This window comes from Olea europaea, chromosome 2, assembly GCF_002742605.1.
Source record: "Olea europaea var. sylvestris chromosome 2, O_europaea_v1, whole genome shotgun sequence".
In the NCBI taxonomy this organism is placed as follows: Eukaryota; Viridiplantae; Streptophyta; class Magnoliopsida; order Lamiales; family Oleaceae; genus Olea; species Olea europaea.
In genome coordinates, this window is record NC_036238.1 from 16333391 (window position 1) to 16347932 (window position 14542).

At 36.1% G+C, this 14542-nt stretch overlaps 1 protein-coding gene and 1 pseudogene across 8 annotated transcripts; both read left to right on the plus strand.

The window, feature by feature from the left end:
- Positions 1-4742: 4742 nt before the first annotated feature.
- Positions 4743-12861, plus strand: LOC111412466 (vacuolar protein sorting-associated protein 55 homolog). 8 transcript variants are annotated; one of them, XM_023043408.1, is made up of 6 exons: positions 4743-4944; positions 6030-6059; positions 6325-6376; positions 7243-7282; positions 7387-7471; positions 12454-12861. In XM_023043408.1, exons 2-6 carry the CDS (start codon positions 6034-6036, stop codon positions 12635-12637), a joined length of 387 nt encoding a protein of 128 aa, XP_022899176.1. In that variant the 5' UTR covers positions 4743-4944; positions 6030-6033; the 3' UTR covers positions 12638-12861. The 8 variants fall into 8 exon arrangements, with proteins under 8 accessions (XP_022899176.1, XP_022899169.1, XP_022899184.1 ...); XM_023043401.1 differs by having other exon boundaries at positions 4743-6059; XM_023043425.1 differs by lacking the exon at positions 6030-6059 and having other exon boundaries at positions 4744-5316.
- LOC111412456 lies at positions 7482-12447 on the plus strand (annotated as a pseudogene).
- Positions 12862-14542: the final 1681 nt, after the last annotated feature.

Here is a 14542-nt window from a genome sequence, read left to right on the forward strand (position 1 = left end):
GTTCCTCTAAATGATAGTTAGATCATTTGGTAATGTTGTCCATCTGAATTAAACAGTGTTTGTGTTTATTCTATGATATTTTAAAGGTCGTCGTAGCTAATAATCATTTTATAATCCGTTACAGTGTATTACAAACATTTCATAAGTACAACAAATCAATATTTACAGTATTTACAATTATTTCGTAATTACAAAAAATTACAACTAATAATTACAATAAATCTACGGATCACCATTAAAGTAGAATAAGTCGCACGCCAACTTATTCCTCCAACTCTGTATTCAGGATTGGTTGATTCCATCAACCTTATGTGCTATACTCAGAAATTCGATATACTTTATTTCAAAAATGGCTGCAAATGAACAATGAGTTCCATCAGTACCGTGGAAAAAAAAATTAAGTATTAAATTTTAAAATTTTTAGAATCACTTACGATATTGTCTGCTTCGTCGTGGTCGTGTCCTGCACGACGGCTAATCTGTTCTTCACAGTCAATGCCGCATGTCTAGCCATCATAGGGACAAAAACAACAATGGACTCCAGATTTTGTTTGAGCTGACCTTGTGTCAAATATAAATAATCGGGGTCATACACATATATAGTAGACTCAGTGAACACAATCTCCAATGCTATGCAGTGATGATTCACGTTCACTGGTATGTACATATGTGTACAACCTTCTCATGACTTCCCCTGACACGTGGCTACATCCCTATTGTCCACTTGAGCATGTAGTCGGGCACCGCGTATTCCTTGTCGGCATGTTGGAGCGATTGGTACTCAATGTCAACGCTTCGTCCGAACTCCAAATTCAGTATGACTCGGCCATGACTGTCAAATGAGCCTAGATATGTTTGAACTCGATCACGCAACAAGTCTATGGCCAGGTCGATGTGCTGCATTAAAAAATAGCAATACAAAAGGGAGTTATTTTATTGCATAAACAATCAATGATATACAAGTCATAAAAATTAACAGTATGACTACTTCACTTACATCGTTGGCAAGTCAAGCTCTTGAAGTGGTGATATTGTGAAACCACTTATAAGTATTGAAGATCGTCACACTACCAATCGTACGGCTGGTCCTGACAAAAGAAACAAAGAAATGTTAAAAAAGCGTAGACGAGTAACGATCACTGGTAGGTACTAATATCATGAATAATAATCCGGGCAACATTCTTCTCCACTTCGCCTCGAACGCTTTCCACTTGACATGGTCCAACTCCTGAAATAGGTTGGGGATCGTCACATCAACGAACCTCCTCCTCTTTGTCTCAGCCATGAAAGGAAAGACAATGTCCTCTCCTTGCCCACCTCGGGCATCGTCCCCTCCTCCACCCCAACGATCGCCACCTCCTCCTCCTCCTCCTCCTCCATCCTCGTCGTCACCACCTCCTTGACCATAACTCCCATCCCCGAGGGGCCCACCACCTCATCCACCCGCGTTAACACCACCTCCTCGACCCCCTCATTCGACATCGTTGGCACCACCTCCTCGACCGTTGCTCCCGTCCCCAACGGGGCCACCTCCTCCTCCGACCTTGGGGCCATCCCCTCCTCCGCCCTCGGAGCCATCCTATCCTCCATGGACTGAAGAAAAGAGTCTCGTGCATCCTCCGACCTCGATTGTGGGTAACCCCCAACTCTATCCTCTCGATCATCCCCCCGGTCGTCACCTTCGTCACCCCATCGTTTGCCTGCTATATCACCTCGAAGTGCTATCACCTCATCCTGAATGCCCGCGCAGCACTCTAACATCATCAGCTATATCTTCGACCCTTCCTACCAACTGACATCCTAGATCGTCGACCCGCTCCACCATATCTCGATGCAGCGCGCCAACTTCCTTTGATATAACTCCTATCAGCTCTCGACGCAACGCGCCAACCTCCCCTGACATAACTCCTGCCAGCTCTCGACGTAGCGCGCCGACCTCCTGCACCATAAATCTAGTCAGGTGATGGTACAGATCATCAGATTAATCACCCTGAGGGGGAGGAAGTGACGCCGGCGATGGAGGTGATGCCCGATCAACTGGCTTGCAGTCCTGCACAAACTTACATATTATTAACTTATTCAATAATTGCTAACTCATAAAAAATACTAATCAATAATTCACTTACCTAGTCTCGATCGGGGATTGAATCGGACATCTGATCGTCTTGGGCGTGCGGAACTACTACTTCACGCACGAGACCCTGCGCCTCCTCCTCCATCGACGAAGTCAAATGAGTTATTACTTCAAGTTGACATATTGACATTTTAAAATGATAAAATCATGTAATGAGATATTAAACTATGTACAATATAAATCACAAATTTATAATACTCACATGAGGGTCATCGAGAAGAGTCGATAATTGTTTCCTAGTGGGACATCCCTCCGCTTGAGATGCTCATCAATTGTGCATCCGAGGACAGCGTGTCTCCTCTCGCGCGCAAAGCGAGTGCCCAATATGGGGATGATTTCCTACGCCCAGACTTGCAACACATAAATTAGTACATTCAAATTCAATAGAAAAATATTTTAACATTGATTGCGTTAATCATTTACTTGCAGCAACAAGGGGAATCCGTACGTGTCGTACTTACACACGGGCCCCTTGGGTTTTGAGTACGGTCTGGTGAAGATGTGGGGGGTGTTCTTGAAACATCGGCGGCCCCCATGGATAACTATTGAAGTGATCTATGTTGTCGACGATCTCGATGTGGAAAAGATCGATCGCAGTCTTCTTGTGGTGACATCGCATCACGCTCTCAATGGTGTAAACCATACCTAACTTCAGTCTGTCCAACATCTCGTCACATCTCCTAATCGCATCCGTCACCTGAGGCAAAACCACCGCCCCATGTCCCTGGAAATAAGTGTCCTGTAGCTTATTTCCTCTCTGAGTCCTGCCACTAGTTGCCCCATCGTCCGTAATCTTCAATCCAGTCAGTAGGGCAAACTCGACACATGGAAAAGCTTACGACTTTCCCCTTGAGAAGTGGAGGGCATCCCGTCAACTGGACTCATCAACCGACATAAAAGAGCATCAATCATCTGACCCGAATACTGCAACTCTCTATAGGGTATAGAAGCCACAGAAAGGATTGACGCGGCATATCTACATACTGGTCGTCCAATAGCTCCAGGACCTGGGTGAAGCTGTCAAAGTTACTATTCCACGTAACTTTACTTCACATCTGTCTCAACTCTGCATCCAAATGAAAAAAATTGAAACAAAGTATTAGAACATTGTACATGAAATAATGGAACGACGCATAATAACCTAAAATTAAGCGAACCGGATCGTAATTACTATATGCAAGACCCAAATTCATGAATTTTTAATCGTATTAATGAAAATTAATAATTACCATAAAAATTAAAATTAAAATTACAATTACAATTAAACTTAAAATAAAAAAGTTAAAATTATAATTAAAAAAGTAATTTGAAAATTAATTTTAAAACAACAAATTTCTTTCAATTAAAATTAAAATTATAATGAAAATTTAAATTTAAAATACAATTACAATTACAATTATAATTAAAAAAGTAATTTTAAAATAACAAATTTCTTCAAATTAAAATTATATAAAATGAAAATTTAAATTTAAATTTAGAATAAAATTACAATTACAATTACATAAAAAGTTGAAATTAGAATTAAAAAAGTAATTTCAAAATTAATTTTAAAATCACAAATTTCTTTAAATGAAAATTATAACTAAAATGAAAATTTAAATTTAAAATATAATAAAATTAAAAAATAAAATTAAAAATTTTAAATTAGAATTAAAAATTTAATTTTAAATTAATTTTAAAATAAAAAATTTCTTTACATTAAAATTATAATTTAAAATAAAATTACAATTACAATTATATTTAACATAAAAAGTTGAAATTAGAATTAAAAAAAGTAATTTCAAAATTAATTTAAAAATAACATATTTCTTTAAATTAAAATTATAACTAAAATGAAAATTTAAATTTAAAATAAAATAAAAAATTAAAATTAAATTAAAAATAAAAAGTTAAAATTCGGATTAAAAAATTAATTTGAAAATTAATTCTAAAATAACAAATTTCTTAAAATTAAAATGAAAATTTAAAATAAAAATTAAAATTCAATTTCAAATAAAGAGTTAAAATTAGAAATAAAAAAATAATTTTAGAATAACAAATTTCTTTAAATTTGATTAAAAAAATATGTAGTTAAAAATTCCAAACATTTAATGATTTAAATTAATTTAGGAAATTTATAATTACAAAAAATATATATATATATATATATCGGTTGTTAAACAGTCGGTTCTAGAACGGGGCTATTAACAACCGGCTGAAACATTTTAGTCTCCTCTCGTTGGAATCCATCATTTCCGACGAGTTGGAGCTCTGCAAACAATCAAAATTGATCAATAAATTTCATCTATACGCAAATCTAGCCTATATTATGCATTTCATACCACAAAAATAATATTCCAATCAACAGTCTAACTAAAACTCAACAAAACCCAATAATCTAATTATAATTACACAAAAACTAACATTTACAACTGTTAACAGTCGGCAATCGAAAGTTCTTTGGTGAGGGAGATGTCTAGACGATCGAATGTCAATGAATCTGATTTCTTGTCTCCAAACCGTTAAGAGAGAGAGGAAGATAGAGGGATATTTTAAAAAAAGTGTATTTAAATTGTGTTTTCGTTTTTTTTTTTTTTATAAATCAGTCAAGGTCTAATGGCCATTTTCATTTATTTACTCAAAGGAGAGAGAAATTAATTTTGCTCTGAAAATGGTGAAGAAACAAACCTCCAGTTGTGAGTCTGCTGCTCTGTCCTCTTTCATCCACCCCTACTCCTCCCAATTTGAAGTAAATCCATTAGGAATTTGAGCATCGACTTCTAAAAATCAATAGTCCATTCAGTTTGCAGACATGGCAATGACCATTGAAGGTTCATTTTCTCTGTCTCCTTTTTCCTCGTTCAATTTATTTATTCGTAATTATTCTATAAGGAAGCAACTAGGTCAACTTTTGTAACTAAAGGTAGCTTTGGTTGTAACCTTTTGTTTTAAATTTTCACTATCCTTGACACTGTTGCGGTACTATAGTGTTTTAATTGAATTAGTCTCAAGATCAAAGCTTTACAGTGAAGACAATTTTAGCGGTCGCCTTAACGTCTTCTCTTTTGAGGCTTTGCAGTCAGTTTTCTCTGCTTGTGTTTGGCAGCTTGTAATGTCCCAGAATTGGTGTTTCCAATTAAGACTTGAACAGTCTTCCACAAACTGCAACTCCGAGGCCCCAATATCGTGCTGCCAAACACAACGTAGGCTTTGTTTAATTTATGATATTTAATAAGAAATTTTGTGTGTTCAATGGTAGGCATTCACGTTGATGGTGCTAAAGTAGTTTTTATTTTATTTTTGAATGATGGTTTGATATTCACACGAAGAAAACTAGTGAATCGGGATGGAAGAATAGAAGAAGTTCGTCTCAAAGTTGTGTCGTGTTGTAGATTTTATCTTGCATCGTGTTCAGAACAAAAGTTGAAAAATATTTTATGACGAACATCTTATAGGTGTAAACCAGCACCCAAGATTTGCTGGGCAATGGATATTTGTATTTTTGAGTTTCTTAAGTATTTAGAAGCTGCAACTGTAGACTACATATTTTATATCCTTCGGAGGGAGATCATCTCATCATTTTTATACAAGCAAACATGCCATCATCTATTAAGGCATACCAATTTGCTTTAGCTATGTTCAGTATTTGGGAAGCAGTTGGTCTTACCTGAAGAACATTCGTGACCACAAAATTTGGAAGAGATCTTGATGGCCAACTCACTATCTTTATGTCATAGTCTTCTTTTAAACTTTGCTTTGCTTTATGCAATTTTGATATTATGGTTTGCTTTCTGCTGCCAAATTTGGCCTCATAGTATATATCTTTCTGAACAGAGTGCAAGTAATTTTGAATTTAACTCTTTTTTTTTTTTTTTTGGCTTCCTTTTCTGGTCAATATTCCATTATTTTCTAACAGACGAATGATGTTCTGGTCTTCAAATACAGTGTAAGTAGAAATATGAATTTACGAATTTAACCCTTGTTTGATTCCTATTATTTTCAAAATACATTTTTCTCTATTCTTTTCAACCACACATTCTTCAATAAACTAATATCACATGTAAATCCAAAATTTTTTTATTTTTTAACCACACATTCTCCATTAATCAACTATTTCAAAATGCATTCTCAAAAGAAAATGGGACTCAAACAGGCCCTTAATCTTTTGTTGTTGACTAACAAAATATTCTAACGTAACATTAAACGATCAGTCTTGCAGGGCTGGCTTTCATGTTCTCATCTAGCATACTGCTTCAAATTCTGATAGGTTTATGCCTGTATATCTTGTTACCGTTAATAGCATCTATCTCACATTTTTGAAGTAGATTTTCAGAATTTTTAGCTGTTCTTGAGGCTACTCTCTTGAAGATTTTAGTAGAGGAACTTGGTTCAAACAGCAATTATTTGTGCTGTCATCATTCAGAACTTCTAATTGAGTTGGGAATATGCTAGCATCTTAATGCTAGAATCCTGGTTCTAGTTCTGGCTATATATCTTGTATACTAACTCTTGCACAATGTATAGACAGAAACCAATCAAACTGAAGAAAGACATCGGTCTCTTAATGTATCTTCTTTTGTTGCATTCTATTAATTCAAAATTTTTGGATCACAGTTTGGTAGGATGTGCATTTGGTTTATTGTTAAGACCTCCTCTAGAAGATATAGGTCTTGTATCTAGAGGCTACTGAATTTGAAAATTGGAGTTAAGTAATTTGCTATCAAGGAACTGATGCCTTGAACCTTAGATGAGATGGATTAAATCTAGCTTGAGTATCATATTTTCTAAGTTTATTTTTAGTTGCTCAATAACATTTTGACATGTAGTGAACAGGAGCATATGGTTGTTAACATTCTTTTATCATCGGAAGATCTAATAAATTTTGGCTCACAACTAATAATATCCCAACGGTCATTGCTAAGAACAAAAAGCCTGAATGATGTTTTAGTGGTTTATAAAAATTATATTGATCCTTTACATGTCAAGGGTGTTTACTTTCCAAAGCATTTCTTTTCTCTTGTTTTTCTGAAGCAAATATGTCTGGATTTTCGTTTTTTATTCTTATGGGCACATTATTGCATACTTGTTCTGGTGGTGCACTTTTGTTCTGTTATAATTATTGATTGCAGGCTTGTGCCATATACAACAACTGGTGGCCGATGTTATCAGGTTTTTGTGAATGTCTATGTATATTTAAATGAGATTGCATTAGAAAGATTGATTATTGAATCTGTCAATGTCTGACCTCACTAACAAAAATGTTGTTCTCGCAGCTCTTATGTATGTTCTAGTGCCAATGCCTTGTTTATTCTTTGGCGGAGGGTCAACTCATTTTCTAGTCAATCGAGATGGTGGGGGGTGAGTATTCCTTTACTCAGGCATTTCAGGAATTTAAATAAACTTCCTTACCTTTTTGGTATTCAGTGATATTGTTCAAGATTACATCTTGAAATTTTCCATTAGAATTATCTTCTTGGTACGTTTGACATCATGTTCTTTTTGTCAACATAATATTTTGACGCATTAATTACAGTTCTCATGACTGATCTATGTTTTATTTCAAGTCCCCCATTGCATGCCTATGAACTTAGTTGTTTGTAGACTGATCTAGAGGCTGATTAAAAGTGTTAAAGAAGATGTAAGTGTGTTATAATATCATTTGGCTGATGTTCTCTAGTTGTAGTGGAGAGAAAAACTTTAGATAAATTATATAATCTTGCAGTCAATTCCAAATTGATGGTCTAAAAGAAGAAAGAAAAGAAAAGGGAGAAGAACTAAAGAAACGAAGAAGGTTTATGTCAATCTGTCAAGACCCACCTTCCCCATAACCTCCATCTTCCCCTTCCAGCCATCCCAAAAAAGGTTAAATTGTACCATCAGCCGGCATGAATTGGCTGGCCCTTCTAGAAACCTGGGCAATGCTAGGTTCCATTTTTAATTTATTTTTATTTTTATAAGGCCAATGCTGCCTCTTCAAGGCCCCATTTTACACCTCTAGTTGGAAGTGGACCTTGGGGTTGCAGGCAGTGGTGATCACAAGGATTTGGGGGTTGGTAGTGTCTATTGAATGGTAGAGTGAGGGAGGATTCATGTCTCCCTTCCCTTATCCCACGCATATTATGGTTGAGAAGTAAAGTGCTCGTGTTGGTTGTGGTGGTAGTGATTTGGGAAAAATATTGGTGGCTATGGAGCTCTCTCTCTCTCTCTTGGTTATTTTATTTTATTATTATTATTATTATTATTTTTTTTTTATTTTTTGGTTTCCCTCACTAGTAAACTTGGCGGGTATGGAGAAGGGTTGTGGTGAGGAGCAGGTTTCAAAAATGGAGGTAGGTTTGATGGCTGGGGGGAGGGGCTGCTAGCTGAAATGGCAGGCTGGTTTAAGAATTTCTTTCCTCTTTCTGCTTGCATATCTTTATGTATTTCAATTTTTTCCTTTATGATCTTTCCAAATTTTGTGTGAGAATGGGGGTATTTTGGTAACTTCAGTCTCTATTACGAAGGTTTTGTTAATGTATATACAATGTAATGTTAGTTAGTCCCACATTGGTTAGAAAGGAAAACATTCCTCTCAAATTAGGCTATAAATAGTATATCTCTCTTGTAAACAAATCATACTATTCAATACAATTCTCTTCTCTTTGTATTGCCTTATTTTCTCTCTTAAATTCAACTTAGTATCAGAGCTACTATTCTTAGTGTTCTCGATATATCAAGAGTTGAGTATGTTCTGTTATTGCCACTATTAGTGGATCCTTCACATCAGAAAAACCTCTTGTATATCCTTTTCATATCTGTTAGGTCATTGCTATAGTCGTAGTCTTATTCTCCATCGACATCATCTCAGCCACCACTCTATCAGTCATTTCCTGATCAGTTTAGTTCGATTCTTGTTATTTTTATCTCTATCTCCTTCTAATTTCGTGCACATTATGGAGCATCTTGAGGCCTTACAACCTATTCTCATTGTCATGGAAGGACTCAACTACACTATATGGGCTCAGGCTATGTCAAGCTTTCTTAAGGGCAGAAAGCTCTGGCGCTATGTTACTGGTAATATCACCGAACCAGAGAAAATCGCTGGAGAAGACAACACAAAATACATAGATCGTCTCGAAGAATGGGATAGCAAAAATCACCAAATTATCACTTGGATTCGCAACACATGCGTACGCTCCATCAGTCTCCGGTTTGGTAGATTCAAGACTGCCAAGTCACTATGAGATTTTTTACAGAAACGCTACACCACCACAGATCTGTCTCATCAATACCAACTTCTAGGCACTCTACATCGTATGCAACAATAGCCTGGACAATCCATTAATAATTTCTTATCTGAGATGCACTATGTTTAGGATCAACTTGCTTCCTCAGAACCAGAGTTTACAGATGTTGGGATCCTTACTCCAAACGTTTCCGAGTATCTCGTTATGTCGTTTTCTGGGAACACAAGATGTTCGCCTCCATATCCAAGTTTCACCTGTCACATGACAATACCTCTCCTATTCACTGACCTCTCCATAGATCTTTTTCCTGACACTCCTGAGACATCTTCTTCTGAGTCAACATCTCCACCAACATATCCTATCTCTTTCTCAGATATGTCATTACCAACTAACATGTCTACAGATACCTCAATTGAGTTATCCACCTTGCCCTCTTTTGAGGAACTTGTCTCTTCTAATGGATCTGCTCCAACGACTTCTGATCTCCCTACTCGACGAAGTGACCGGGTAAAAACTCCTTCTGTTAATCTTCGTGACTTTGTTGTATTTTCTACTATTCTTTCTCACCATGAATCTCAGTCTTATCGTGAAGCTAGTTCTGATCCTCTTTGGCAGAAAGCAATGAATGATGAACTACAGGCACTCGAAAACACTCACACTTGGGATCTAGTGGACCTACCAAAAGGCAAACATGCCATGGGATGCAAGTGGGTTTACAAGATCAAAACTCACTTTGTTGGGTCCATTGATCGATACAAAGCTCGCTTGGTAGCTAAAGCGTTTACCCAGGAGTATGGGATTGACTATGAGGAGACCTTTGTCCCGGATGCCCGCCTCACTTCAGTTCGCAGCTTAATTGCAGTTGCCGCCGTCCGTCATTGAGAATTATTTCAGATGGATGTGAAAAATGATTTTTTTAATGGTGAACTTACTGAAGAAGTTTATATGTGCCCTCCTCTTGGTTCTCATCATCTTCCGCATCAAGTTTGCAAACTTCGTCGGGCTTTTTATGGTCTCAAGCAAGCTCCTCGAGCTTGGTTTGCCAAGTTCAGCACCATTGTTGGAGATTTTGGGTTCACTTCCAGCTCACATGATTCTGCTCTTTTCATTCGCAAAACAGACCAGGGTACTATCCTTCTTCTCCTCCATGTTGATGATATGATCATCACTGGTGATGACACATTCGGAATTTTGGATCTCAAGACTTATCTCAACCAACATGTCGAAATGAAAGATCTTGGAAAGCTTAGTTACTTTTTGGGACTTGAGATCACTTCTAACTCTAAGGGATATTATCTTTCGCAAGCAAAGTATGCTTCTGATCTTCTTACTCGAGCGGGACTCACAGATAGTAAGACATGTACCACTCCTCTAGAGCTCAACTCTAAACTCAGTCCCATGGATGGTACACCTTTGGATGACCCCACCTTGTTTCGCCAGTTGGTTGGTAGTCTTGTTTATCTTACAGTTACTCGCCCTATGCTGTCCATATTTTCAGTCAATTTCTCTCTGCTCCTCGCACATCCCATCATGCTGCAGTGCTTCGCATTCTCAGGTACGTCAAAGGGACCCTATTTCATGGTCTCCACTTCTCATCTCACTCTTCACTCGAGTTTCGTGCCTACTCAGATGCAGATTGGACAGGTAGCCCCACTGATCGTAGATCTACCACTGGGTATTGCTTCTTCCTTGGTGATTCTCTTATTTCTTGGCGCAGCAAGAAACAAACAGTAGTCGCTCGATCCAGTACAGAAGCTGAGTATCGAACCCTTGCTGATACAACTCAGGAACTTCTTTGGCTTCGCTGGTTACTTGAAGACATGGGCGTCACCCATTCTACTGCCACTAGCATAAACTGCGATAATCAAAGTGCTATCCAAATTGCTCACAATGATGTATTCCATGAACGCACAAAACATATTGAAATTGATTGTCACTTTATACGTCATCATCTCATCCGTGGGACTATTGGACTATTATCAGTTTCTTCAGCCGATCAAACTGCTGATATCTTCACTAAAACGCACCCTCCTGGACGCCTTGAGGATTTAGTTTCCAAACTCAAGTTGGTCTCCATTTTACCACCTTGAGTTTGAGGGGGGCTGTTAATATATATACAATGTAAATGTTAGTTAGTCTCACATTGGTTAGAAAGGAAAACAGTCCTCTCAAATTAGGCTATAAATAGGATACCTCTCTTATAAACAAATCACACTATTCAATACAATTCTTTTCTCTTTGTATTGTCTTATTTTCTCTCTTAAATTCAACAGGTTTGATGATCAACCAGTGCATGGTGTTGTGAAAATGTCATTTCGTAGGTCAAAAATGTGACTGAATGTAAATGATGGGACCAATTGTACAATGTTTGTAACTACAGTACTAGCTTGTATTTTTACTAAAGGATTAAACAAAATGCACGATGAAAGTTGAAAAGAACTTTTTTCTGCGCTAGTCCTAAATAATGCACTTGGGATAAGGCTTTGTTTGAGTGAAATTAAGATACTGCTGCTAATTAACTTGTGCTCTCACGCTAATCAGAATGTTATACACAAGTTTATAAATCTGGTGTGCTTTTTTCTGTTGTTGCAAGTGCTGAAGCAATCCATGTACAGCCGGATGACATCAGAACACATGAAAATTAGGATGCATACTTAGCCCATAAGATCAATTTGACTTGCTTTTTTATGCTAATTTGTGATGGGGTACAATATTTTGAAGCCTTGCCAGGACAAGTAACCGCGTTATGTGTCACTTGTGCTGAAGTGACCTGAATGACATTATTCCTTAGTTTGGGTAAGCTTATAAGTAAATTTTAAGGAGGAAAAGTATTGGGATTCTACGTAATGTGGAGATAATAACTGGATAGTAATTATGAATATGGTTTAAAATTAACGTTTGACTTTGACCGGATAGAAAAATGAACTTATAAGCTACTTTTAAGGAAAGCTGAAAACATTTTACTAAGATATTATCCTGTTATGATTTTCCAAATAAATATTACATGTCTGTTAGCTGCAACCACGTCCACAAGTTGCCACTGTTTCCATTTGTCTCCACCCTGAAAGCTCTTATTTACATTTTGGGGAAATTTAACTCTTTGTTTTGTTGCAGATGGATCAACGGTGCTAAGTTCTTAACAGGGGCATCTGCTGTAGGGAGTATGGCCATTCCCATTATTCTGCGTCATGCTGGTTTGATTGGGACTGGAGCTATGTTCTTTGAATTTACATCATTCTTTATATTTGTCTGCACTGTTCTGTGTTTTCACCGTGCTAGCCTTGACGATGAGTGGTGACATTTCCAATGCAAGCCGAACATCCTTCAATCCTTGAGAATGAAGAGGTTAGCATAAATAACAGACGAGGGTGAAAAAAGAATAGAAAATTGTGTTAGAATTGCATTTCAGTCGCACTGTCACCAGTGCTATGTATAACTTCCTGTCTCAAAATTTTAGATGAGGCCTTGTTACATTGGATTTCAAACAATTTTACTGTAATTTATCTTCAGTTTTATCTCCAATATCTCTTTATTTCTACAAAAAATTCCAGAAAACGAACAGGAAGAGGAATTTTATAGCTGTCTTATTTTTCAACTTTCGTGTAAATCTTGTTTTCTTTTATTTTCTTATAATGATCTTAATTGGGTTTGTTATATCCAAATGCATTACCATAATAGGATTTTCCAATTTTATTCTCTCTAGCTGCGGTTATGGATTCCCGAGGGAATTTAGCCGGCACCAAAGCTATTTTACAGGAATTTAACAATAAAATGACTTTTGAAAACCCTATTAGGCATCTTTTTTTTTTGTCAAATTATGCTGCAAGAAGATGTGAGAGCAATCCAAAGAAAATATGGTTTATCCATGTAAAATATGGGATTTTTCAAATTTCAATGTAGGGACTTCCTCATGTAGTTACGGTCTTTCCCATGCTAGTGTAAGCAGAAAAATGCCTCTTGAGTAATGAGTTATTTCAGCACGGACCCAAATGAATTACAAGATTTTGATCTTCCATCGTGGTGAAAGCTGAACAAAAGATAATATTCGATATGAACAATGATTGTACATAACCTACTAACACTTTTGGAGCCTATTGTACGTAAAAGTTGCATTTGATTGAGGCGCAAGAATTTGTCAGATGAATAATCAAGATCTATGTAGGGTTGGCAACGGTTTAGTTTAGGATCGATTCGGTCAAAACTATCATCGAATCACCAATTTTTTTGTCATACCATAATCGCAACATAAACACGCAAGTCAATTCAGTTCGATTCGGCTCGGCTCAATTCAAGCGGTTAATAACCACGAACAGTGGAAAATCCAGGACTTCGGCCCACTTAGGACAATTTTTGATAGTTGATGGTCAACGTCGTTGACTATTGTTGATCACCATCAACAGTCAACGGCCGTATAGTGATGTCATTTATTAATATAAAATTGAATAATATTAAAAATTATTCTATCTATATGTAAATACACTAAAATGTAAAAATCGTATATTTTTATCAAATTACAGTACAATACAATTCGAAATAATATAAAATAAATGATATATGAGACTTCTTTGTGTTATTAATGCTTAATAAATCGTTTGCTCGATTAGAAATAGTTACAGGATTAGATGCACTACTACAAAAACTAGATTGAGACATCGATTGAAAAAATAATTCCACAATCTATATTAGAATTAAAATTAATTTTAAAATATAATTAAAGTTTCAATGTTCAATCCCCCGCACCAATTTATCACAAATTATAAATTCCCAATTTCTCATTTTCATTTTCACAAATCACAAAATTACATTTCACAATACTCAAATTAATTTTTAATATCACAATTCACAATTGATATATTCTCTTATAACACAAAAAAAAAAAAAACAATATTAAGTCAATTTAGCAAATAATATTTCAAATGAAAATGAAAACAATTTCCCAATACCCAAATGCAAAATTCAAATTTAATACACAATATTATCAGCATAACTATACTAAACAATATCATTGTCCCTTGATCTTTATGCATCGAACTTGATTCCTACTCAATAATTCAAAAGCTCCAACCTCAATTCATATTCAATCTTTATGCATCATTCATAAAAAGAATAATAGAAAGCAAATTGTCCACTTATTTTTTTTTTTAACTGGTACTTATTAAAAAAAATAAATTAATCTGTAATCGCTTCGGGGCAGGTCGACGAC

What these genes read in the sequence shown, in the direction of transcription:
- LOC111412466 (XM_023043401.1), top strand. Translation starts at nt 6,034, where the DNA reads ATGATGTTCTGGTCTTCAAATACAGT. An exon ending in CTGGTGGCCGATGTTATCAG is followed by an intron (nt 7,283 to 7,386) that starts GTTTTTGTGAAT and finishes TTGTTCTCGCAG; the next exon opens with CTCTTATGTATGTTCTAGTG. An exon ending in GTCAATCGAGATGGTGGGGG is followed by an intron (nt 7,472 to 12,453) that starts GTGAGTATTCCT and finishes GTTTTGTTGCAG; the next exon opens with ATGGATCAACGGTGCTAAGT.